This window comes from Puma concolor, chromosome E2 (genome assembly GCF_028749965.1).
Source record: "Puma concolor isolate L17-30 chromosome E2, mPumCon1.1.hap2, whole genome shotgun sequence".
Lineage (NCBI taxonomy): Eukaryota > Metazoa > Chordata > Mammalia > Carnivora > Felidae > Puma > Puma concolor.
In genome coordinates, this window is record NC_141681.1 from 56,939,808 (window position 1) to 56,966,007 (window position 26,200).

A 26,200-nucleotide genomic window follows, 5' to 3' on the forward strand; every position below is an offset into this window, starting at 1 on the left:
ATCTATATAACAATATCTGTAAAAGGACATAGTCTAAAGGCCCCATTGAAAAGCAAACATTGTCACTGGTTGGTTTTTTTTTTGTTGTTTTTTTTTGTTTGTTTTTTTGTTTTTGTTTTAGTTTTATTTATTTGAGAGAGAGAGGTTGAAAGAGAATCTCAAGTAGGCTCTGTGCTGACAGTTTAGACCCCAACATTGGGCTCAATTTCAAGAGCCATGAGATCATGACCTGAGCTGAAATCAAGAGTCTTAAACCTATAACCATGTGAGCCAACCAGGCGCCCCTGACAATTGGATTTTTTAAAGACAGACAAAAATATATTTCCTAGGGGAAATTCCCTTCAAAAATTAAGGACACAAAGTAAAATCCTGGACAAAAGATAAACATAAATGCTATTAAAAATAGAGTAGCTATATTAAGATCAAAGTTAATTAAAGACCAAATAACATGACCAGGGAGAATGAAATCTATTTCATAATCACAAAGGGGTACATTTACCAGAATGATATCAGAATCCTAATTAATCCCTTGTTTTCACTACACACAAATACACAAATACTCCCCATATTCATGTCAGACACTAGAACCATGATGGACATCCCGTATTTCACGAACACACACACACATACAGAAACATTACACACAGATCCAAACACTTGCATATGCGCTATATTCAAATCCACAGCCATTTACGTTTACACACTCACACTCATAGACTCCATAGCAAACTCACATTTGTGCATGCACTAATCAAATACAAGCACACACTCACATTTACACACACTCGCCTGTACTCCCGCATTGCCAGTTCTGTGTATGTAATTACATTCAAAGAGTCTGCATGCACATGTGGGTCTCGACAATGTCCTCACATGTTGGAAGAATACAGGCATCTCCTGACCTTGGTTGCCTGAAAATGGGGGGCACTTTCCACCTTTTTTTTACTTCTTCCATCCCTGCAACAACCCCGAAAGATGACATTTACCACATGCAGTATCTTTTTTTTTTTTAATTTTTTTTTTCAACATTTATTTATTTTTGGGACAGAGAGAGACAGAGCATGAACGGGGGAGGGGCAGAGAGAGAGGGAGACACAGAATGGGAAACAGGCTCCAGGCTCTGAGCCATCAGCCCAGAGCCCGACGCGGGGCTCGAACTCACGGACCGCGAGATCGTGACCTGGCTGAAGTCGGACGCTTAACCGACTGCGCCACCCAGGCGCCCCGCACATGCAGTATCTTAAACTGCTGTGAGCATTGCCACTGCTGTGAGCATTGCCACTGCAGGGGCAGGTGAATAGGGCATATTTGGAAGGTTACAGGCGTGTGATAGAGTAGGGTCCAAATGAGGCCAGAGGGAGGAGGTTATAGGTAGTGTGCAGAGAGCATGGGAGCATGGAGAAACAGATGCAAAACTCTTCAAAGGCATATGATGCCATAGTACTTGGTAAATATAGACAGATACAGAAAAGCAAGGGGGAAAGGCTAAAATGAACCCTGAAGTACGGTAATAGAGTCAGGGACATCAGTATGAGAGCAGTTAGCTGTAGGTAAGTAAATAAAATGGGAAAGAGAAAACTAGATCTGTGTGAGGACAGGTAATTCCCAGGTCGTTCTACTCAGAGAGTCTAAGAGCAATGACATTCCAGTAGCAAGGAGAACACTCAGCATCCACATCTTGGTTTCTAACACTATTCTCTAAAAAAAAAAAAAAAAAAAAAAAAAAAAAAGGCTCCTTGGAGTTATGGCTGATTCTGTGGCAGGCGCAAGGAAAATACAAGATGAGCCTGGGGGATCTTGTAGTGGCAGAATGTTAAGAGTAAGGAAGTAATAAAAAAAAAAATGGGGACATATCAAAGGGCCATAACAGCCAAACCTGAAAGAGCTCCTGCCTCCTGTTACCAAATCTCTGATACCAACTGGGTGTCCTTCAATTCAATATAATTCTGAATTTATCTGGTGTTAGTAGAGACCCTACAAGTTAAGGACAAAGTCCTGCCTGGGACTTCCCCCACTTCAGACACCAGTCACGAGTCAGGCATTCCCAAACCTTCCACACATCTCCAGCCAAATACAAATTTAAGGCTTCCTCTGATCCCCTCTTGTTCAATATTTGCAGGGAAGACTCACAGAACTCGGAAAGTGCTATATGTATGATAATCCTTGATAAAGTTATTTGGTATATTGGGACACAAAAAATGGAGGCCACCCCAGGTGCCCGACCCACATCACAAATCTAAACCAGCCTGCTCTTATGTGAAACATCAGCAAAGAAACCTAATATATACCAATCACAGACCTCTAACTCAGTTTCAGCTGGCCGACCTTATACTGGAAAATAGCAGTTCTGTTCTTCTAAGGAAATCCCCGACCTCCTAGCCAAACATGCTCTGTTTCTGCACTGCCTCTTCTAAAAGTCAATCTTGCCCCAAATCCATCAGAAAGAGCACTCTATTCCCTGCATGGGAGGCTCTGTCCTCCCCAAATCAAGGGTTGTCTTCCCTGGAATAAAGACAGCAAACTTGTTACTAAATTGTTTTAGTTTTGTCATTTCACATGTTATTGTAAAGGATAGCAGTAAAGAGCCACATGAAGGCATCCACAGGGCAAAGCTTGGGAGGACTGCCCATACAGTAGCTTTTGTCCCCCACAAAGAAGCTCCCAGGAGCTCCTCCAGGTGTTTAATCAGGGCTTCACTACCTAGACTTGGTTGATTAAATCATTGGCCACATGACTGAACTCAATCCCCAGTCAGCCTCCTTCCTCTCCCTAGGGGTTGGGCTGCTAAGCGTTTCCATCCAATCACATAGTTGGTCTTTCAGAGGTGTCCAGTCCCCCATTTTGAAGTTCTGTGGGGAACCCTTGCCCAGAGTTGCCTCCTTAGTGTAATAAGGACACTCCTACCACTTAGGAATTCTTAAAGGTTTCTGAAGCTCTGAGCCAGGAACCTGAGACAAAGACCAGGTGAGTGTGTGTGTGTGCGTGTGTGTGTGTGTTCATGTTTATTTTTGGGAGAAAGAGTGCATGCCCGCACACAAGAGTGGGAGGGGCAGAGAGAGAGGGAGACACAGAATCCGAAGGAGTCTCCAGGCTCTGATCTATCAAAACAGAGCCCAATGTGGGGCTTGGACCCACAAGCTGTGAGACCATGACCTGAGCTGAAATTGAATGCTTCCCTGATGGAGCCACCCAGGCGCCCCCTGAGTGTACTTTATACCACAGCTTCCAATGACCAAAGCTTGAACAATCTAAGCAACTAAATAATTTGCAGAGCATTGAAGTATAACACAAGGTATAAAATAAGTATAAATGAGTTCATGCTGATATGAGTAACCAATTGAATAAACACATAAATGAAGGAGAAGTGACACAGCTTCCACACAGAAGAATGGCAGATAATAAGTGGGGCTACTTAGCCCTCCAGGATGTGGAGCTTAGTTCAACAGCACACCCCTACCCTCAAGTACCACGTCCCCCACCGCCCCCTCACTTGACTGTGGGCTGTGTTTAGAGTTTCCCAAAGAATAGAGTATAGAAAGGCATGCATGGTAATTTTACAGTGGAGGAGTCTGGTGAACATGACCTTAACTAACTGATCACGATTAACATCATCCAAGGTAACTCGTGTTAATTGCAAGAAACCTCTCAGACTGTATGCCGTGATGAGATGTGATATTCTTCTCAAGAATCCATAAACGCAGTCTATCCAGGAGAACAACTTCAGGGGCGCTTGGGTGGCTCAGCTGGTCGAGCGACTGACTCTTGATTTCAGCTCAGGTCATGATCTCACAGTTAGTGGGATCAAGCCCCAGGTCAGGCTCTGTGCTGACCGTGTGGAGCCTGCTTGGGATTCTTTCTTTCCCTCTTTCTGCACCCCCGTCCTCCTTATCAAATAAATAAACTTAAGGAAAAGAAAAAGAAAACTTCTGAGAAATTCAACTTTAGAGGCATTCTAAAATGTGAGGGACCAGTATACCTCAAACGTGTCATGAAAAACAAGGAAACTGTGAGAACATGTCACTGAGCAGAGGAGACTGGGGGAGACAGGACAATTCCATGTATGTGATATCCTGGATTGGATGTTGATAGGGAAAAATGAACGTGTTAAAACAGTTGAAATGTAAATAAAGTCTTAAGTTTAGTTAACTGTGACATACCGATGTTGGTTCCTTAGTTTTGACAAATGAACAATGATAAAGTTAAGATGGTAGCATTTAGGGTACTGGGTGAGCGCCATTTTGGAACTCTCAATGTTATCTTTACAAATTTTCTGAAAATCTAAAGTGATTCCAAAGTAAAATATTTATCTAAAAAAACTTGCAAGTGCTTATGATTTATTAACAATTAGATTAAAATATTTCTTTAAAAAAATTTTTTTAGAGTTTTGTTAGTTTAGAGAGAGAGAGAGAGAGAGAGAGAGAGAGAGAGAGAGAGAGAGCAGGGGTGGAACAGAGACAGAGCTGTCAGCACAGAGCCAGATGCGGGGCTCAAACTCACAAACTGCGAGGTCGTGACCTGAGCCAAAGTCAGATGCCCAACTGACTGAGCCACCCAGATGCCCCTGAAATCTTTGTTCTTTAAATTTTTTATTTTTAATTAATCTCTACACCCAATATCAGGCTCAAAGTCACCATCTGGAGATTAAAAGACGCATACTCTACTGGCTGAGCCAGCCAGGCCCCCCTAAAATAGTTCTATGTTTTAGTTAATATCTTTTTTTCCTTTCAGTGCTGTCTATATTGCCCTGGTGGTGATTTCAAAAGTGATACTATCCCTTGTTAAACAAAATATGTTCATATACTCCACCTTCAAATTGCTACTCGTCTCCTGCACCAAGCCACCAAGCTTGATGAAATGGTCCTCCATAACCTCAAGCTGGAAAAGCAGAAGTCCATCTTGAAATCTCTTTCTCACCACCACAGCCAACTGCCATCAAGATTTAACACAGAACAGTCTACGTTGTAAACATCTCAAAAGTCATTCAGTCTTTTCCCACATACGCAATCTGTTTACTGGTTGCACCTGCACCCTTTCTGAAATTCAGCTGACACCTCTTCCTATGTTCCTCTTTGTGTCCCGCAGTATACTCTTCAAATGTTGACCAGAAAATATTTTAATTAAAGCACTCATCTTGCTCCATAAATGTTATCATATTTAAAATATTCCCAATATCTCTTAGATATGAGGCATAATATTCACAACATAGCCTCCAAAGCCAACAATAAGTAAAACCTAGTTTTCCCTCCACCTTCACCCCAGGCCATATGCATCAGAAATCAGGATTTACAATTCCACTCTCAGGTACATCTTGGGAAAATTTAATATCTCGATATGAAAGTTACACATTCAAAGATATTTCTAGTATGTTCACATTATTTCAGGACTGTTTTATGGAATCTTAACTTCTCCACTGTTACCATTAATAAAAATACAACTATATAAGCACACACATATTAATTATAGAGGATTTCTTGTACCATGATCTTTATTATTTCATATCAGGCTGGTGTCAGTGGGTCTCATTCACCCCTCTCTCTGCATGGAAACTGGAACATATTTGTTCTTAACATTATTTGAGGTCTCAGGGCATCCATGGCTGAACTGGTGGAAGACTATTATATTTCCATGATGAGATGAGGGAATTGTGTATTTCTTCCACAGCAGACACAGTACACACAGCCTGAATATGCTGGGGTCATGGTTCATGAGAACAAAAGGACTAATAGTTGAAAAACATGCAGTGATTAGTACAGTGATATTCACCAGCCACCAACTAGAATTATTGAAGAGAGCCAAGTAAACACAAATGATGGACAAAATGGCATAAAACGATACAAAGGTGGTCACCAAAACAAGGATGCTTTGGGTGGCTCTGGTCTCACGGTCTCACTGGAGGGCTTGGTGGGGGACAGATTTGCTCTTATGGATGCACTGGACCCTCTGTGCCAGTGAATAAGAAAAACCAAGGAGTTGCTGGGCAGGGTCATGTGTCCCAAAAATAAAATGTATGGAAAATATCATTGCTGCGTCTAATGAGCCTGTGATCTTGTCTCTACACTGTGAAGCACAACAATATCCCAAATCACTTTTTTTGGATAATAGTTTTGTTGTTCCATTTACCAGCCATATAAATAGGAAAAAACATGTTTACCAACATGCAGAACACCCCCACATAGGATACTGGAGGGGCCAATGTACTTTGGAGCTTTCACTTTAAGCTCTGCCCACCTGGAGTTCCCAGGGCTGATCGTGATGGCCTGGAAGACACTCAAGGGGCAGGTGGAACAAAGGGACATACCTCTGGCCACTCCGTGAACATATAAAAGAACGTAGCATCCATAACAAATGGTGAAATGTTTCAGCCCTAGAGCTGCCATGGTCTCTGGGATTCCTCTAGAGAGAATGGGCAAGGAGTTGGCTACACTCAGGTGCCTGAGAACCAACTTTGTGGATCTCAGCTCGCATCCTCTGCAGCAAAGGGACATCTAATGATAGAAGAGTGAGAAATTGATCAGGATTCCAATGACTATCTGGGATAGGAAGATCACTGCTATATTCAAATGCACTGAAACCATTCTGTCGTTGTCCAGAACTTAATATTCAAATTCACAGGCAGAGAGTTCTGCATTAAAGTATGAATTTCAGGCTACACTTTCATGGAAAATAAAATCTCACCTTATCTCTCCTGTTCACTGAGAATGAACATCTAAACTATATTGTCTTTTGTTAAGAGATTTCCCAAGTTACATGTGTGTCTTTTAATAGCACTTATAATGTGTGGGTCACTGTTATTACTGCTTTCCCTATTGTAACTTATATAATATTCACAACCCTATGAGTTAGGAAATAACATTACTCTCATTCTGTGGATGAGGAGAATTTAACCACGGGAAGTTAAATGACTCATCTAAATAGAAGTAGAATCAGGATTTGAACCTGGGTAGCCTAGTTTCAATGACATGAATGTTTCCTACTGTACTATACTATGCCAGGAAACTCGTCATGGGTATACACATACACACAGACACTTTCTCACGTTTTAAATTTATTTTCCTTAATAAACCTGGTTTGATCATTTCCCACTTTTTTAAAGTGTTCTTTTTGACCAATATAACTAAGGAACAAAGTTTCAAAGGCCTTAATAAATTATAGATGCACTGAACAATTTTATATGAGTCAATCTGATTTATGTAATGTAGACAAATGTCAGGATGGCAGCAGAAAACTCATTTCATTTTTTGCCTGGACCAAAGGTACAATGATATCCGTAAGAGAAATTATTGTGCAGAACTGCACTGTGTGCTAATATATGGGACATAAAACTCACATAGTGATAAAGCATATTAGGGCAGAAAATATTAATCCTATTTAAATACATATTAATCAGTGTATGTTTGTTATTTTAGAATAAACAAACTGAAACTTGAACTAATATTTGATTTGAAAATGCAATTAAAGTATAATACAAACATGCAAAATGGAATTTGAAGACTTGGAATTTGGGCATTTAATAAATTGAAAATCAAGAGAAGTGAATAGTGAGTTGGGAATAGTCTTGAAACGATTTTAAACCAGAAGAAATATAGCTTAATATTGCTTTTTTCCTTGATGAGATTATATTTTTAAATTAATCCATCATATTAAAATTAAATTAATATATAAAAATAAAGTCCTTAATCTATTGCTCTTTAAAACCCTCTATAGTGATGTTAGCTTTTTCTTAAAGGACATTTCCTTATTTTAGGAAACAAGATTGTCTCACTGATCAAGAGACCACAGAGATTTTCAGTAGAGACATATTTACTCTCTCTATTAAGCGCATCATACTCAAGTTACAGAAGAATAAATTTCAGCAATTCCCATTCAGACAACTGTTTCTACTGTTTCTGCTGTATTTCAATTAGTTCCATCATACTCATTATCACACACATGTCTTTAGAGAAATCACATTATTGCTCCTGAAAATGTCTCTGTGACCCTTGCACACTGTATGGCAGATCAATTCTGAAAGTATAATCTTTTTTTTTTTTTTTTTTTTTTAAGTAGGCTGTCAATTCCCAGCACTGGCTTGAACTTATGACCCCAAGATCAAGACCTGAGCTGAGATCAACAGTTGGATGCTTCAATGACTGAGCCACCCAGGTGGCCCCTGAAATTATAATCTTGAAGTATCTTAAAATTCAGACTCTGAGCGCACTTGGATCAAACACGAAGAACCCCGTCAATGAGGATTTTGTTAAATTACGTTAGCAGCAGTCATGCACTGATTGAGCAGTCTCTCTCACAAGCTCAGCCTGTGCCGGAAGATTCTTTTCCCAGACATGCTCGCCTACCCAGATTCCTACTGCATCTCCTAACCTTAGAGACTAAACTAGAAGATACTCATAGACTCCTTCCTGCCACAAGAACTGGGAGCTGGGTGTAAAGTAGCAGGCGAAGCATGTGTGGGAGGGAGGAAGCCAAACCCTGAGATAGAGGTTAGTGATTCTGTGACCTCACCTCCCCAAAGAATTGCCATCAACATGTCAGCTATAGTGACAATGTTGGTTCAACACTTGGGGAGCTGAGAATGGTTCTGAAAAATTCTTTAATTACCAGGATCTATTAGAAGTTTCTAGTGAGCGTATCCAAAGAGACAGTTGGAGTGTATGAGAGCGACTCTTCCTTTTCCATTATTCTTGGAAGCAGACAGAGTGTCCCATGGAAGGAGGAAATGCTGAGGTCTGAGCCATGAGAGACCAGTGAAGAAGCACATGTGCCTCACTGGATTCTGTGCTTCCCTGAGAATTTCTCTTACCCCAGTCTAATTCTTTGTTAATCCTTAGACCCAACTACCACCACCATTTAACTTATGGGCAGAAAGAAAGAATTCTCCAAATGACCCAAGAAGGCTTTTCTATTTTTAAAATTTTCAATAGGTGCAATACATTCAAAATTTTCGATAAATGCAAATAAAGAACATGATGCCAAGAAGTGAAAAAAAAAATTAAATATTTGTCCTGCTTCCCCAACTCAAAACAAATTAACTAGAAAGCCTATATAAAATGGACATTTTCTAAGAAAATACATTTTATCAAAATTGACTTCAGTAAGATAAGGAGTCCAAACACACCAATATCCATAGAGAAGAGGAAGACATTTATCAGAGTCCCTCATAAATGAAAGCACCCGGATCACATTAGCAGCCAGATTCTTCCACTCTTTTATATAGCAAATAAGCTAATGCTACTTACTCAAGAGCATCAGAGAGGAAGTAAAATTTCCAAATTATCTTTATACGTCACATAAAATTCTGATACTGAAACATCCTAAAGTTTGTACCAAAAAGAATACCACAGAAAGATGTTACCTCTTCTGACAGATGGTACCATGTAAAATAAATATAGCCAAAACCCCTAAAAAATCATATAAAAATATGATAGCAAAGAATTTGTGCCTAAAATTCAAGGATGATTCGCTATTAGGAAACTCATTGATATACTGTATCACATTTATGAAGAGAAATCAAGAAATCTTACTCATAGTTACAAAAACATTATTTGGAGGAATTCATCATGTAAGAATGTTAAATCAAAACATGTGAAATTAGGAAATTCTTTAGGATCTTTCCCAACTTGACAAAACAAAGTCTTCATCTTGCTCATAGGGAAGTGCTAGATATATCCACTAAGGCCAGAAAACCACACTAAAAAAGTACATGGTCACTGGTTGTATACATTTGTCATTTTGTTGGAGGTTTAGCCAGGGCAACTTAAAATGGCATAGGAATGAGAAAGAAGGACGTAGAACTATGTTTGCAAATGATACAAGTATGCCTCTGGAAACACAAAGGAACTCCTAGAAAAATCCACTTTGAAAAATAATTCAGTAAGCTAATAGGCTATAGTACTGATACAGAAAAACAATAGCCTTTTTGCACATAGTCTATTTGTTTTAAAGATTTTCTTTTTAAGTAATCTCTACACCCAACATGGGGCTCAAACTCATGATCCCAAGTTCAAGAGTTGCACATTCCATCAACTGAGCCCCACAGGCAACCCTATACATAGAATAGAATATTTTTGTACAATAGCTGATGTACAACAAACAATCATTTACAAGTTATAGTAGCAGGGCCAGCAATTACAAGGGTATAACATAAAATAGAGGTGCCTGGGTAGCTCAGTGAGTTCAGTGTCCGACTTGGGCTCAGGTCATGATCTCTTGGTTCCTTGGTTTGAGCCATGAGTCGGGTTCTGTGCTGACAGCTCAGAACCTGGAGCCTGCTTCAGATTCTGTGTCTCCCTCTCTCCATCTGCCCCTCTCGGACTTGTGCTCTCTCAAAAATAATAAACATTTTTTAAAAAATAGTGTAACCTACAGGCTTCAAGCTGTATTACAAAGATGTAATCATCAAGACAGTATGTTACTGGCATAGAAACAGACACTCAGATCAATGGAACAGAATAGAGAACACAGAAATGGACCCACAAACATATGGCCAACTAATCTTTGACAAAACAGGAAAGAATATCCAACGGAATAAAGACAGTCTCTTCAGCAAGTGGTGCTGGGAAAACTGGATAGCAACATGCAGAAGAATTAACCTGGACCACTTTCCTATACTGTACACAAAAATAAACTCAAAATAGATGAAAGACCTCAATGTAAGACAGGAAGCCATCAAAATCCTCGATGAGAGACCAGGCAAAAACCTCTTTGATCTTGGCCGCAGCAACTTCTTACTCAACACGTCTCTGGAGGCAAGGGAAACAAAAGCAAAAATGAACTACTGGGACCTCACCAAAATAACAACCTTCTGCACAGAGAAGGAAACAATCAGCAAAACTAAAAGGCAACTGATGGAATGGGAGAAGATATTTTCAAATGACATATCAGATAGAGGGTTAATATCCAAAATTTATAAAGAACTTATCAAATTCAACACCCAAAAAACAAATAATCCAGTGAAGAAATAAAGACATGAATAGACACTTTTCCAAAGAAGACATCCAGATGGCCAACTGATACATGAAAAAATGCTCAACATCACTCACCAGTATTACTGGCAATCAAAAAGAATGAAATCTTGCCATTTGCAACTTCATGGATGGAACTAGGTGGTATTATGCTAAGTGAAATTAGTCAGAAAGACAAATATCATGACTTCACTCATATGAGGACTTTAGGACACAGAACAGATGAACACAGGGAAGGGAAGCAAAAATAATATAAAACAGGGGGACAAAACATAAGAGACTCTTAAATATGGAGAAGAAACAGAGGGTTTTGTGGGAGGGGTTGTGGGAGGGGGGATGGGCTAAATGGGTAAGGGGCATAAAGGAATCTATTCCTGAAATCACTGTTGTACTATATGCTAACTAACTTAGATGTAAATGAAAAAAATAAAAATAAATAAATAAATAGCAAAAGAAAACAAAAAATAGTGTATCCTAAAATGAAATACGGGCACATGGGTGTCTCAGTCAGTTGAGTGGCCAACTCCTGGTATCATCCCAGGGAGTGATACATCCACCTCCATGCTGAGCATGGAGACTGCTTGGAATTCCCCCCACCTTCCCTCTTCCTACCCTCTCTCTTTCTCTTGCACTCTAAATAAAAAAAACAAGTAACTTTAAAAAATGAAATATACTAACTAGGAATGAATCTAACAAAATATGTAAAGCCTATATGGCGAAAAAATAAAACATTCCTGAAATACATGAAAGTAGAAATAAATGAAAGTAAATTTACATCATGTTCCTGGGTAGAAAAACTCAATATTATAAAAAGGTCAATTCTTCTTAAAGTAACTTATAAATTTAATTGGATCCTGACATACATACCATCAGCCAGTTTTTGAACTAACAATGTTACTGCAAAAATCTTATAGAATATTGAACAAAAAACAATACACACAAAAACTCTTTTAAAAAACCAAAATGAGTATGGTTATCCTTATGAGATGTTTATTTATGAACAGACTATTAGATCAGTGAAGTTAAAAATTCAGAAGTATGCCAAAGTGCATAAGAAAAGTTAATACCCAGCAAAAACTACAGTAGGTATAACATTATTAATGCTTGGCATTTGGTAAATGGGGATTCCTACCAAAATGACAATAAGTGTTCTTATTCTTCACATCCTACAGCGGGATAAAGGTCAAACAAAAGAGAAGTCTATATGGTAAAAAATAATTAAAAATGATTAAATACCTTCCTAAGACCTGCTTCTCAAGCACCTGACTGTAGCCAACCTCTGGCTCATCATCATTAAAGACGTAGCTCAGCAACACTTTTGGCTTGAAAAATATCTTCGTTGAGTTTTGATGCAACTTGTTTTGTATGTTCAGAGTGGCCACTGGTGTATCCATTGGCACCACCTGCTTCTTGAGTGTCTTTCAGGACATCACGATGGCCTCAGGAACTCCAAGATGATAGAACTTAAAATAAAAGCTCTGAGTGCCTAACAATCAGCGGCTGGATCCTAACTGTGCTGGCAAATACCACTTTCTTCTTGTGACTGACAATGAACAGTGGAAACATATAGAAATATGACTGGGGGTGCTGAATAAGAAGATCACACAATCAGCACTTGCCCTACTTGTAACGTTCTCTACTGTCAGACATTTGGGATTCACGATCGGGGCCAGCAACTCCATAGTTTTCAAGCTCTTAAGATACAAGCAGTGGGTCCAGCACATTCACAGGACAACATCTCCAGAATTTCCCCAGAAGTGAGGGCTACCCAAGGCATCCTTGTCTTGATAAGTACCTTTGTATTGTTTTATGCTCTCTCTTCAACCTTTTTATTTGGCTCTCTCTGAAAACCCCAGTTGGTGGGTCTTGAACCCCTCTGATCTAATCACTCCATGTTTGTTTTTTGTTTTGTTTTAACAATCTGCCCTTCTGTTCTCTGGAGTCCTGACCTCATTGTGTCCCGGGTCATCTCTCCATGCTGCAGAAAGAATACACAGCCCTCTAAAATGACAAGATACCTATAAATTATTGTAAACTGTTAAACAATGTGTAGTCATTTGTTCATTCACTCCTTGCAGAGATTTAAGCACTGGAGGGGGCAGTCACATAACAGAGAGGGTGTGAAAAGCAAATGCAGCCAGCACCACCTTCAGAATTTCCACAGGAAACAGAAGAAGAGCTATTAACTTGCATATTTCATATTAAAAATTATTAAGAGTGTATATGATGCTACTGAAGATGTGAAAAACTAGCTTTACTATTTGCTTGTATTATTCACGTAAAGAACAGACATCCTTACCACATGTCTCTGGAAATATTTCAAAACCAGTATTTCATCAGTACTAGGAAAAGTTAAGTATCTCTGAAAGAGTACACATTTTAGAAGCTACGTTAACTGCACTTCACACGAAGCATTCAGAAACAGAAAACGAAGCGATCAGTTAAAATAATCTAATTTTCTAGGCACCTGGCTGACTCAGTTGGTTAATTAAGCCTCAGACTCTTGGTTTTGGTTCAGGTCATGATCTCAGGATTTGTGAGATCCAGCCCAGAGTGGGACTAATGGGGGGTGGGCAGAGGGCTCTGCTCAGAGCCTGCTTGGGTTTCTAGATCTAGCTCTCTGCCCCTCCCTTGCTTGCACTTGCCCCTGTACTCTCCCACAAAATAAATACATATTTAAAAATCTAATTTTCAAGTAAAAACTAGTCTTCCAAAAGAAGTGAAAAAAATTTTAAACTAAAATTGCAATGATATTTAGTAATTAAAGGTTAAGCAAAATACAGGTGCCATCTGGTAGGTCTCAAAGGCGTTTGGATTTATAATTCATCTCGAAGGTGTGGATTCCAATATCAAATAAAGAGAGAAAAATTGATAACCCATACAGGCAGAAATGTTTGCTTCTTTAAAGCAATGTGCCAACCCTCACCCCCCACAGCCCAGAGCCTGGCCTGGAACCCCCAGGAGAGCAGAAGGGCCAATGGGGAGAAGAAGTGACAGTTCAGTGAAAATTACAACCAGTACCAAACTGCACATTCCCCACAGAAGAGTTTTGCATGTCGCATTCTAGCGTCCATCACTGATACTGAGCACCCGGCTTTAACTTCATTAAACAAGGAGCTGTCACTGTCCGGGTCTCAGTCGCCCCACGAGGACCCCCGGCCCCAGGTAGCATCGCTGCTCCGCCTCTCCCGCTGGAGGCCAATCTCCACCGCTCGCTAAAAATGTTTCCATGGGCACCGTGATCAACTTGTCAAATACCACCACTCCCAACAGAAGCAGCCCACCCTTCCCTAACCTTGTGCCCAGCCTGGCTCCAAACGACACCAGCGGGACTGGAAGGAATCCAAAAGCAGAACCCGAAACCACGGGGCAGGAAGGACAAACAGAAGACCAAACAGCAGGCCCCCCCGTGTCGTGCAAGGCAGGAGCCCCAGCGCGCCGGGGTCCCGCCCACACCCGCCGCTTCCGCAACCGCCCCGGCTCCGCCCTGAGAACGCCCCGGCTGATCGACGAGACCCATGCGCATGCGCGCTTTCCTGCAGACCCGGAAGCCGATTTCCCGGAGCAACGGTTGCGCTCGGATGAGTGAGTCTCCATTTTTCTGGTTCTTGCCCTGGAGCGGCTCCTCGGGCCCCGCCTCCCCACCCAGGTTTCGGGGGCACCTGGTAAGGTAAAATCTTTGAAACCACTCATCCCTCTCGCTGGGAGTTCGTCCCTGTCGCCTCTCGCGGCGTGGCCATAAGACGTTCCGAGCCCAGTCAGTCGGTGCGGGTCACGGGCGTCAGCGTTCGTTTCCGGTTAAAATCTCTGTGAGGCAGGTTCGGGCCCAGCCTTTCTGCTTTGGCCCTTACAGACCCCAGTCGCCTTGCCGGTCGTTTTCCCGCTCAGAACCTTTCTCTGACTCCCGAGTCTCCCCCCGGTCGCCACCCCCCACCCCCAACCGCGTCGAGCACAGTCGTCACTAGGGAGGTGGATGCACGCCCTTCACCCCGCCAAAGGGAGGGCAGAGTGGGGGCAGAGATGGCGGGGAAAGACGCAGAAATCTGCGGAGTTAGAGGGTCATCGGAAAGTGTGGGGAGAAAAGAACGGCGGGGATTGAAACAGAGGCCGTAATAGAGTGGTGTCAGACTGTTGGAGGAGTAATAGCGAGGGAGGGAAACAGAAATGGACAAAAGGACTGAAGAGAAATAAGGACACAGAGAGACTTAACACAGAGAACAAAACACGTAGTGAGTGGTCTGGGACAAAGCACAGGACCCAAACCCTGGTGAGTACTGAATTGATTGGGTATGGGATATTAAGTTGTGAAGTGCTGATTTGTGGCCCTGTGACCTCGTTAATTAAAACTTGGGAATTGTTTCAGTTATGCAGAAGAGAATGAGAGGTGTGAAACCAGGTGTTGGAGGCATCTGCACTTTCTAAGTATTGCATCAGAAGATAATTCCATTTGGAACCCTTACTCATCTAGAGGGCAGAGGCTTAGCTCAGTCACTTAATGGGGGAAGACTTTCTGTAACCACATGGTGCTTTTTACAATAGCCATTATTAACAGTACTATTTCTCTCTCCTTTTTTTATGGCTCGTCGCATTCTTTTCTAAATTTGATGTATCCTCTTTATGTTTAATATAATCCATTGGATATCTTTTTAATTTCCAAATTATTTTCCCTCTTAATTTTTATTGTTCAGATTATGAGTTTTACGTGCTGTCTACTCTTTCACAAGTTGGAATTATTCTTTAATGTCTGGTAAATAACTTCATGGTATTTCGTGACATATCCATAAAGGATGTCGGTAATCTTTTAACACTCAAAACCTAGTTCAGGCAGTTAATTTAATATTCAACAGTTCTCTTCTTCCCTTAAGTGATCTTTTACATTACTGAGTTCTGAGCTGAAGTCTGCAACTAAGTAGATGTTCCCCTTAAGTTCCCTTTGTCTTTTCTGTACAGATGTTGAAGAATGGTCTGGATTGATGTGGAACTTTGTTCCAGCAGAGCCCATCAGTTTATGGTGCAGAGATTGCCCAGAGCTCATCTCCCCAGGTGACCCTTGTTTGTGTTTTCCACTATCTATAACTATTTGTAATTTCATATAGTTTTTCTGGAAAAGAGGAATTAAATGGGTTTGATTAAACCCGTGAAAGAGAAGCTTCTCTTGTTCAGGAATATGAAAGGTAATCTGGAAAACCCTTTCTCATTAAACCTGTCCAGGCCACCATTTCAGAATTTACTTCCACCCAGTTCTGTTCATTCTACTCAGACTTCTTCAGGGTAACTTGGTAAAGTAACTCCCCCTCTGAGCCCCAGTGCACTCACCTGTAACATGAGTTGACAGACCAAGAATTCTGAACCTGAGGTAATAAGATCCCTGAAAGGATTTTCAAAGTTGGGTGTGTGTTTGTCTTTGGCAGTTTTCTGGGAGAGGGTATGCAGTTGGAGTTTAAAATGTGACCCAGGGGCGCCTGGGTGGCGCAGTCGGTTAAGCGTCCGACTTCAGCCAGGTCACGATCTCGCGGTCCGTGAGTTCGAGCCCCGCGTCGGGCTCTGGGCTGATGGCTCAGAGCCTGGAGCCTGTTTCCGATTCTATGTCTCCCTCTCTCTCTGCCCCTCCCCCGTTCATGCTCTGTCTCTCTCTGTCCCAAAAATAAATAAACGTTGAAAAAAAAAATTAAAAAAAAAAAATGTGACCCAGTTCCAAAAATAATGAAAACCAGTAAGAAAGAGGCAGTTGTATAGTCTTAGAGACAGGGATATGCCTCTGTCAGCTCCACCATCTCTCTGTATCATAACTAAATTTTCAAAACTTGATTGTGTCATCTTTTGACATTAAACCCACTTACGGCTTCCCATCACTATCAGGACAAAGATGTAAACTCTCAGTATAGTTACCAGGGAGTTCTGGAGCTCGGGTGTCCCTTAAGAGTTGTTCCAAATTGATGGCATGGACGGGCTTCTGTGGCCTGCATCAACCATTCATTGCATGCTGGCTGCCTAGGGAGGAGCCAAGGACTTGAAAGAGCCAGTTCCCTTTTGCTGAGTGCAAGGAGACAGCGGACAATGCAGTTGCATAGAGTGTGTATGTTTCAGCAGGAGTGGAGGGCTTTCTGGAAAAGTGGGTGAAAAAATGCACTTGTCGGCTCCCTTTTAGACTTTATTGTCCCCGCATCCCTCCTGTTGCAGTGGGCAGCAAAGGACTGTTTTCCCATAGTAAGTTTCTCCCCGTATGTATATTGTGGCAGAGGAAGGGGTTATGTTGATTCTAAACATTAAACAACATTCCTTTTGTCACATAGTATAACCTTACCTGAGAAAGAAGGCTAGAAGAAGAGAGAGAAAAAGGAGGAATGGCTCTTCTCCAGGTAAAAGTCATATTTTTCATTAATTGTTCTTCTTCTTAAAATGTCATATTTTGGACTTGTTAATCTTCTCTGTCTCCGAGATGTCCTGCCTAAATGTTTACTCACACCCAGGGCCTTCTCCCAGTCTCCTCTCATCTCCATACAGAGTCCAACTCACTCTGACCCAGTGACATCTAACTTGGGAAGAGGCTCCTTTTCGATAGTCATCCTGTGAAGGATTTTCTACATAGGCAAGGACTGGAGATGGGGAGTGGGCATTGTGGTGTCCCTGAGGTTAGGCAGTAAGGATTCTTCAGAGACCCCTTCTGGATGCCCTTTCAGCTCATATAAATAAATGAGGATTAAAGAGATTACATATGTAAGTAACATATTAATGTGCACAAGTACCTGAGGAACCCTGGAAAATAAGACTGATGGAGGAAATTTGCTTTGTCTGATTTTACAAATGCCTTTTGATGTTAAATGAGGGAGTCCTTGTGCTTCTGACTCCACAATATTAATACTTTGGAATAGGATGGGAAGTTCAAAGTAGGAATAAAGAATAGAGTGAGCGTTTTGTTTTATTAACATTGGTTTTAAAGTATAGAATCAACCTACTTCTCTAACACTACATGTTCTTGAATTATTTATAGTGCATTCATCTCATAAAGACCATGGTGTTCTTTTAGGAACTCTTACACTGTGCATCTTTTATATAAAAATGTTTCTAGTTTAACCAGACATAGGAGCAGAACTTTCTGTCATCAAAAAGGCTGGTGCTCAATTTTCATTTTACGAATTATTCTTAAATGTTATTATTTTTCTTTTGTACTAAACCCCCCTAGTGTATATTTTTGTGGTTCAGATTCACACAGGGATGCATTTTAGAAACTAAGAAGTAAAATATCCCCTTCCCTGTCACATCTCCTACCATCACAGATTGTCTTCACCCAGAAGCTACGTTCTCTTTAGTGCAAATCTTCTAAAAATGCATTTACATATTGTAAAGTGATTTTAGAATATATTCTTCAGTAAATGTTTTCTCATCATATTTTACTCTGCAGATTGAAATATTTACATACCATATGTCTTGAAGTTGTTCTCATGTTAGTAAACATAGAGATAACTGCATTTTTAGATCCTTATTGGAACATTCTCTAAATGAAGAAACATGGGTCTTTTACAATTTCTTACTGTTACAAAGAATGTCATCGTGGCTGCTTCTGAGAAGGCTGACTTCACTACAGATATCTAAGGATATCTTATGATTGTACATCTTAAGCACGTTAATGATGGTCTTTCTGAGGAGGCAGAGACATTCCACTTAATAAAGATTTAAATTTTTTTTTTTAATATTTATTTCTGAGAGAGAGAGACAGAGCATGAGAGGGGAGGGGCAGAGCGAGAGAGGGACACAGAATCCGAAGCAGGCTCCAGGCTCTGAGCCATCAGCACAGAGCTCGACCTGGGCTCGAACCCACGAACTGCAAAATCATGACCCAACCCGAAGTCGGACGCTTAACCGACCGAGCCAGCCAGGCGCTCACTAAAGATTTTAAATCAACTGTCTTGAAAATCTTCAGCTAAAGGAAAACATGAAAGAGAACTAAGGAGTAGGAGAACAGTGTTTCAACACATAAAAAATGTCACTAAGGAGATAGAAATTATAGTAAAGGGATGGAATAGAAATTCTGGAGTTAGGCAAGTATAGACACCAAAACTCAAAATTCACTAGAGAGTTCATCAGCAGGTGGGCAATAAGAAAGAATCAGTGAACCTAAACATCGGTTAACTGAAATTATCAAGTGTGAGAAGAAAGGGGACAAAAGCAGAATAAAAGGGAAAAAAAGAAAAATGAACAAAGAAACCTCTGGGACACTATGAAGAATACTGATATACACGTAATAGGAGTCCCAGAAGGAAAGGATAAAGAAGAAAGGGGAGAAAGAATATTTGAAGAAATAAGAGCTGAAAACTTGCCAAATTTATCAAAAACAACCTACACATCCAAAAACTCAATGAACTTCAGCTATGACAGATGCATGGAGATCCCTGGCAAGCACATAATCGGTCAACTTTTATAAGACAAAGGAGTGAATGCGGAATGTAGCAAGACAGAAACAACTTCTCATGTACGGGGCTTCTCAATAAGTTTAACAGCCTATTTCTCCTCAGAAACTGTGGAGGCCAGGAAGCAGTCTCCTGTGGTATTAAAAGCTTGAAATATTAAAAAAAAAAAAAAACAAACCTGTCAGGAATTCCTTATGAGGCAACTATACTTCAAAATTGATAGTAAAATTAAGAGACTCCTAGAGGAACAAAAGCTGAGGGAGTTCACACTTACAGACTTAGCTTACATGAAATACCAAATGGAGTTCTTCAGTCTGAAAAGGATGGAAACTAGCGGTACATCAAAGCCATAGGAACAAATAAAGAACACTAGTAAAACTACATAAGTGAATATAAAAGCCAGTATTATTATATTTTTGTTTTCTAACTTAGTTTTTCCTATGTGTCTTAAAAGACAAATGTGTAAAACAATAATAAAAATCTGTTCTTCAGTGTATAAAACATCTGTTCATATCTTTTACAAAGGAATAACTTTTGACAATAAGAACATAAAGGGTGACTGTATAACAACAGTTGTTTGTATGCTATTAAAGCTAACTTAGTATCAACTGAAATTCAAATATTATTAGTTTAATGTGTAAACTGCAATCCCCAGGATAACCACTCAGAAAATAACTTGAAAATGGAAAAATAAATACAGAGGCAATCAAAATGGCATGTACACAGAGGCACAGACACCCAAAGAAGGGAGGAATTATGAAACAAAATATCAGACATACAGCAGATGTCAAAAGTAATTCTTACCAGTAGTAACTTGAAATGTACATAAATTAAACTCTCCAATAAAAGACAAAGGAATTAATGTTTAAAAATGATTCCACTCTGTCTCCAGAAGGCTTACTTTATTTTCTTAAAGTTTTTATTTATTTTGAGAGAGTGTGCATGGGGGAGGGGCAGAAAGAGAGAGGGAGAGGGAGAGAATCTCAAGCAGGCTTCACACTGATAGTACGGAGCCCGTGCGGGGCTCGAACATACGAAATGTGAAATCATGACCTGAGCTGAAATCCAGTCAGGCGCTTAACTGACTGACCTACCCAGGTGCCCCAAGGCTCACTTTAGATACACAAATATGTTGAAAGTGGAAGGATGGAAAAAGATATTCCACGCAGATAATAATGACACTTATCTGGGTAGGTATACAAATATCAGACAAAATAGACTTTAAGTAAAATTATTATCAAAGATGTTGAATGGCATTATATATTGAAAAAAGGGCCAATTCATCAGGAAGATAAACCAAGTATAAATAATAAATACATAACAACAAAGCCCCCAATTTTTTGAAGCAAAAATTGAGGAGACAGTTCTCTACTAGTTGGAGACCTCATACTCCCTTTTTAATAATGGGTAGAACAACCAGATATCAATAATAAAGAAGTGAGCAACGCTGTAAACCAGCTAGATTCAGCAGACATATACAGGACACTTTATCCAACAAACACTCAAAAATTAGGAGTAGACGGGAACTTGCTGTTTGAAAAAGGGTATTATTAAAATTCCATGGCTAACATCAATGGTAAACAACTGAAAACGTCCTCCTAATACCAAGAACAAAACAAGTGTGACCCATTTTGACACCACATATCAACACTGTACTGGAAGTTCTAGACAGAGAAAACACAGAGGAAAAATAAATAAAATGTGTCAAACTGGGAAAAGAAATCAAACTATCTCTATTCATAGTATACATGATCTCCTATTTAGAAGTAAAGAAAGCTCAGACTTAGAATGAATTCATTGAAGTTACAGCATACAATATTAACACTCAAAATTCAGGTTGCTTTTCTGTACAGTAGCAGTCAACAAATGGAAAGTAAGTAAACAATTTATAAGAGCAAGAAAACAAATGGGAATAAATTTAACGAAGGAATAGGAAGATTTATACACAGTGAAAACCAGAAAGCTGCTGTGGAAAATTAAAGAAAACCTAAATAAATGTGAAAATGTCCTGTGTTTGTGGATTGCAAGACTGTAAAATGGGAATCCTTTCCAGAGCGATATAAAGAGTAATGCAGTCCTCAGCAAAATCCCAGTATCTTTGCCCAAATGGGAATCCTGATTCTAAAACTCATATTGAATTGGTAAGGACACCAGATAACCAAAATAAATGTGAGAAAGAACAAAATTGGAGGACCTAGAATTCCTGACATAAAAACTTACTACAAATTTTGAGTAATCAAAACTATAATTCCAGCAGAGGCTAGATATATAGATCAAAGTACTAGAACTGAGCCTCCACATATAAAACCATGCATGTATAATTCATTCCTTTTTTACAAGTGTGCCAAAAACAGCGGTAAAACAATACTCTCTTAAATGGTACTGGCACAACTAGAGTCTATGGGAGAATGGAATTGAAACTACCTTGTACCATATAAGGTAATCAATTCAGAATTAATCAAAGACTGAATGTTAGAGCTAAAACTATAAAAGTCTTAGGTGAAAACATAGGGGTAAATCTTCATGACCTGAGGGTTGGCAGTGGATTTTTATACATGATCCCAAATCGAAAGAGAAAAAGACAAAGTAGATAAATTGGTCATCATCAGAATTAATCATGTCTGTGCAATGAAGGACATTCTCACACAAGTGAAACAATCTACTAAATGGGAGGAAATAATTTGCCAGTCCATATCTACGAAGGGTCTAGAACCTAGAATATATGAAGAACTTCTACAACTCAACAACCAAAATACACAGAACCCAACTTAAAAAATGGTCAAAGGATTTTAATAGATATTTCTCCATAGAAGATACACAAATGAAACAAGCACATGAAGAGATATTCAGTGACAGTAGTCATTAGTAAATTGCAAACTCAAAACCACAAGTGATCATTTCACACCCACTAGAATGACTACTGTAAAAGAACAACAGCAAAAAAAGTGTTGGTAAAGAGGTGAAGAAATTAGAATCATGACACATTGCTGTTAAAGTGTAGCTGCTGTGCAAAAGCACATGGCAGATTCTTAAAAAAATTAAACCATGTGCCCCAGTAATTCCACTCCTAGGTATATAACAAAAGAATTGAAAACAGATATCCAAACACTTGTACTTGAAAGTTCGTAGCAAATTACTAATATTAACCAAAGTTGATAACAATCAAATGCCCATCAGTAGTTGAATGAATATAGTCTAGTCCTGCAATGTCTAGTCCTACAGTCTGCAATACACTAGTCCTGCAATGACAGGTCTATAGTCTAGTCCTTTCCAGAAGAAAGGAAATGTACCACTGATACATACTGTATCATGGATAAACCCCAAACATTCTACATGAAAGAAGGCAGATGCAAAAGGTCACATTTTTGATCCCTTCTTACATGAAAAGATCCAAAATTGGTAAATCCATAGAGACAAAGCATTAGTGGTTGCCAGGGACTGGGCAATAGGAAGCACCCGCTTTAAAATTTTTTTTTTTTCAACGTTTATTTATTTTTGGGACAGAGAGAGACAGAGCATGAACGGGGGAGGAGCAGAGAGAGAGGGAGACACAGAATCGGAAACAGGCTCCAGGCTCTGAGCCATCAGCCCAGAGCCCGATGCGGGGCTCGAACTCACGGACCGCGAGATCGTGACCTGGCTGAAGTCGGACGCTTAACCGACTGCGCCACCCAGGCGCCCCTTTTTTTTTTTTTTTTTTTAATTTTTTTTTTTCAACGTTTATTTATTTTTGGGACAGAGAGAGACAGAGCATGAACGGGGGAGGAGCAGAGAGAGAGGGAGACACAGAATCGGAAACAGGCTCCAGGCTCTGAGCCATCAGTCCAGAGCCTGAAAGGAAGCACCCACTTTAATAGTATTTAATAAGTATTTTCTCTGGGGATGATAAAAATGTTTTGGATCTAGACAGAGGTGATGTTTGTGCAATATTGTGAATGCACTAAATGCCCCCAAATGGTACTTTAAAATGGCTTGTTTTTATGTTAAGTGTAACTTGCTCAAAATTATATTACACGGATCAAAGAGCACTCACTCCAGCCAAGTCAGTCTTTACACAGCTGTGCTTCTCTTGTTTTGTGTCAAATAAGAACACTTTCCCTGTCCACTTGCTGAAATGTGTTTTCCTTTCAGGGGCGGTTGACATTCAGGGATGTGGCCATAGAATTCTCTCAGGAGGAGTGGGAGTGCCTGGACCCTGCTCAGAGGGCCTTGTACAGGGATGTGATGCTGGAGAACTACAGGAACCTGGTCTCCCTGGGTGAGGATAACTTCCCTCCCGAAGTCGGTAATTACTTTTTATGTCTGCATTTTCTTTTCACTTGATCATAGGAGTTTCAAATCCCTGTTTCTAAGGGAATGATTGCAGCTGTTTTAATTGAGAATGGAAAGGCATCATAATGTGGCAAATGGACTCTAACTTCCCTTTCCTTCAGAAGTTCTGCATTCCTGCTTGTTTAGGTGGTTGCAGAACATTAGTAGTCAGAAAAGCTTAAAGGAGGGGACTGGTGAGGACGAGCACTGGGTGTTATTTGTAAGTGATGAATCCCTAAATTCTACTGAAACCCATACTACACTGTATGTTAACTAACTAGAATTTAAATAATCTGGGAGTCTGGGGAATAGGATATAAAAATCCTTAAAGTCTTAGTAAAGTCCAGTTTCACTGACATCATTAAAGATAAGGCTCAGAGACAATAAAGTTACTTAAAGTTGGGAAAAAAGGAAACTTTATGGTGAATTTTTTAAAATATCTGATTCTGTGGTCTTACCCTTGTGCTTTTGGTTCAGTATTTCTTGGAAAGAACCAGATCTCTGCATACCTAAAATAATCCTTAAGCATTCAGGCATTCAGTTGACTAATTTTTGAAGTATGTTTCTACACCCACATATACTGAATGTCCTTTCTTCTTTGCTGAAAAATGAGCTGGGAATGTGTTCTGGAAGAGCAGAACATGTTTTGTTTTTCTTCATAAATAGAAATCTTTTCTTGAACTGAATATCATCTCTATCATCTCTTTCCAGGGGAAAGATCCCTGGACTGTGGAAAGTGAAGTGAATATAGGAGAACATCCAGACAGGTGGGAATGTGTTGGGATGTGAGCATAAGTCAAAACTGAAATGGGCACAGAGTAAGCAGGTCCATTAAGTATTGTTTGGGAAGGATCTGTGGGAAAATAAAAGTTTATTTCTTAGGAGCTTTCAAAGGAAATCCCACACACTTCTCATTCTGTTATTCATATGAGTAAATCAAATTACGTAGAAGTTTAAACTCCCACTGTTAGGACCTACAACACTGTTATTTGGGCCCTCTGACCATACTGGTGCTGTGATTTGAGAGGGACTGAGATGGCTGTCTCTAAGAGAGTCTTTCCCTTCATCTCTCATGGTTCTCATAACATACAGGTCAGAGCTGAGGTCTCTGTAGTACAAACCCCTGGAACTATTCACTTTCCATTTCCATTTTGTATCCTTGACAGAACTTTTCAGGAGACAAACAAAAGGTAATAACTGTCTATTAGAGTAGAGCTAAGGCCTCTTTCTTTCCTGGGCTATCCTGGCTTCTTGAGGTTGGGCGCTTGTGCAGTAATTAGGAGGAAGGCATGATGTAGATAGTTCTAAAAAGCGAAAATCAAAACTAGATGTAGGTTAAATAGAGCACAACTTACTGATATCTCTAGTTAGCTTTTCTGTAGGAAAAACGTATCATTCCACAGATGTTTGTTGTATTCTTGGTATGTGGAAAGCACTATATTGATATTTTTTTGGTTGTTTTGTTTTTATTTTTTGGTTTTAAGAACTCAAGAGTTGGCAGCAATTTTTGTTTTGTTTTTAAGTAATCTCTATACCTAACATGGGGCTTGAACTCAGAACCCCAAGTTCGAGGGTTGCATGCTCTGTGGACTGAGCCAGGCAGGCATCTTTTTTTTTTTTTTTTTTTTAATATTTTGATTACCTTCACCCATTTCTGCCACCGTCCCCTCAACTACCTGCCTCTAGCAACTACACATATATTCTCTGTATCTAAGAGGGGTTATTTTGTTTTTTTAAGATTCCACATATAAGAGAAATCATACTTTGATAACTGCCATTCTAATAGGTGTGAAGTGATACCTCATTGTGATTTTGATTTGCATTTCCCTGATGATGAATGATGTTGGCCATCTTTTCATGGTCCTTTTGCCATCTCTAGATCTTTGGAAAATGTCTATTCATATCTTCTGCCTATTTCTTAAATTGGATTATTTGAGCTTCTTTTTGCCATGTTTTGGATTATTAGCCCCTTATCAGATACATATTTTGCTAATACTTTCTCCTGTCCAGTAGGATGCCTTTTCATGTTGTTAAAAAAAGTGTTTCCTTTGCCATGCAGACACTTTTTAGTTTGATGTAGTCCCACTTACCTTTGCTTTTGTTGATTTTTCTTTTGGTGTCGAAGTAACAAAAAAAAAAAAAAAAAAAAATCATTGCCCAGACCTGAATCAAGGAGCTCATTACCCTGTATCTTATAGGAATGTTATGGTTTCACGTCTTAGGTTTAAGTCTGTAATCCATTCTGTGTTAATTTTTGTGTATGGTTTCAGACAGTGGTCCAGTTTCATTCTTTCGCCTGTTGGAGTCCAGTTTTCCCAAACCATCCATTAAAGACATTGTGCTTTCCCCATTGTATAGTCATGTCTCCTTTGTTGTAAATTAATTGACCGTGTGTGGGTTTATTTCTGGGCTCTATTCTGTTCTGTTGATCTGTGTGTCTATTAGATTTATGCTAATACCATACTGTTTTAATTACCACAGATTTGTAGTCAAGGAGTTTGAAATCAGGAAGTGTGATGCCTC

General features: G+C 39.7%; 2 protein-coding genes and 1 long non-coding RNA gene across 3 annotated transcripts in view; 2 read left to right on the forward strand and 1 right to left on the reverse strand.

Moving 5' to 3' along the window:
- LOC112850887 (uncharacterized) overlaps positions 1-26,200 on the forward strand; it is a 53,673-nt gene that overhangs the window by 24,038 nt on the left and 3,435 nt on the right. The gene's annotated exons all lie outside the window — the stretch shown is intronic.
- LOC147573800 (uncharacterized) lies at positions 14,478-17,884 on the forward strand. The gene is made up of 4 exons (XR_015244436.1): positions 14,478-14,628; positions 15,909-16,001; positions 17,252-17,317; positions 17,463-17,884. It is a non-coding gene; the product is annotated as an uncharacterized LOC147573800 (long non-coding RNA).
- The window catches only part of LOC112850892 (zinc finger protein 677-like), a 92,074-nt gene continuing 89,087 nt past the window's right edge, over positions 23,214-26,200 (reverse strand). The window contains exon 6 of the mRNA XM_086688400.1: positions 23,214-24,530. Coding sequence (XP_086544526.1) covers positions 24,474-24,530 — 57 coding nt within the window. The 3' untranslated portion in view covers positions 23,214-24,473. The remainder of the gene's footprint in view (positions 24,531-26,200) is intronic.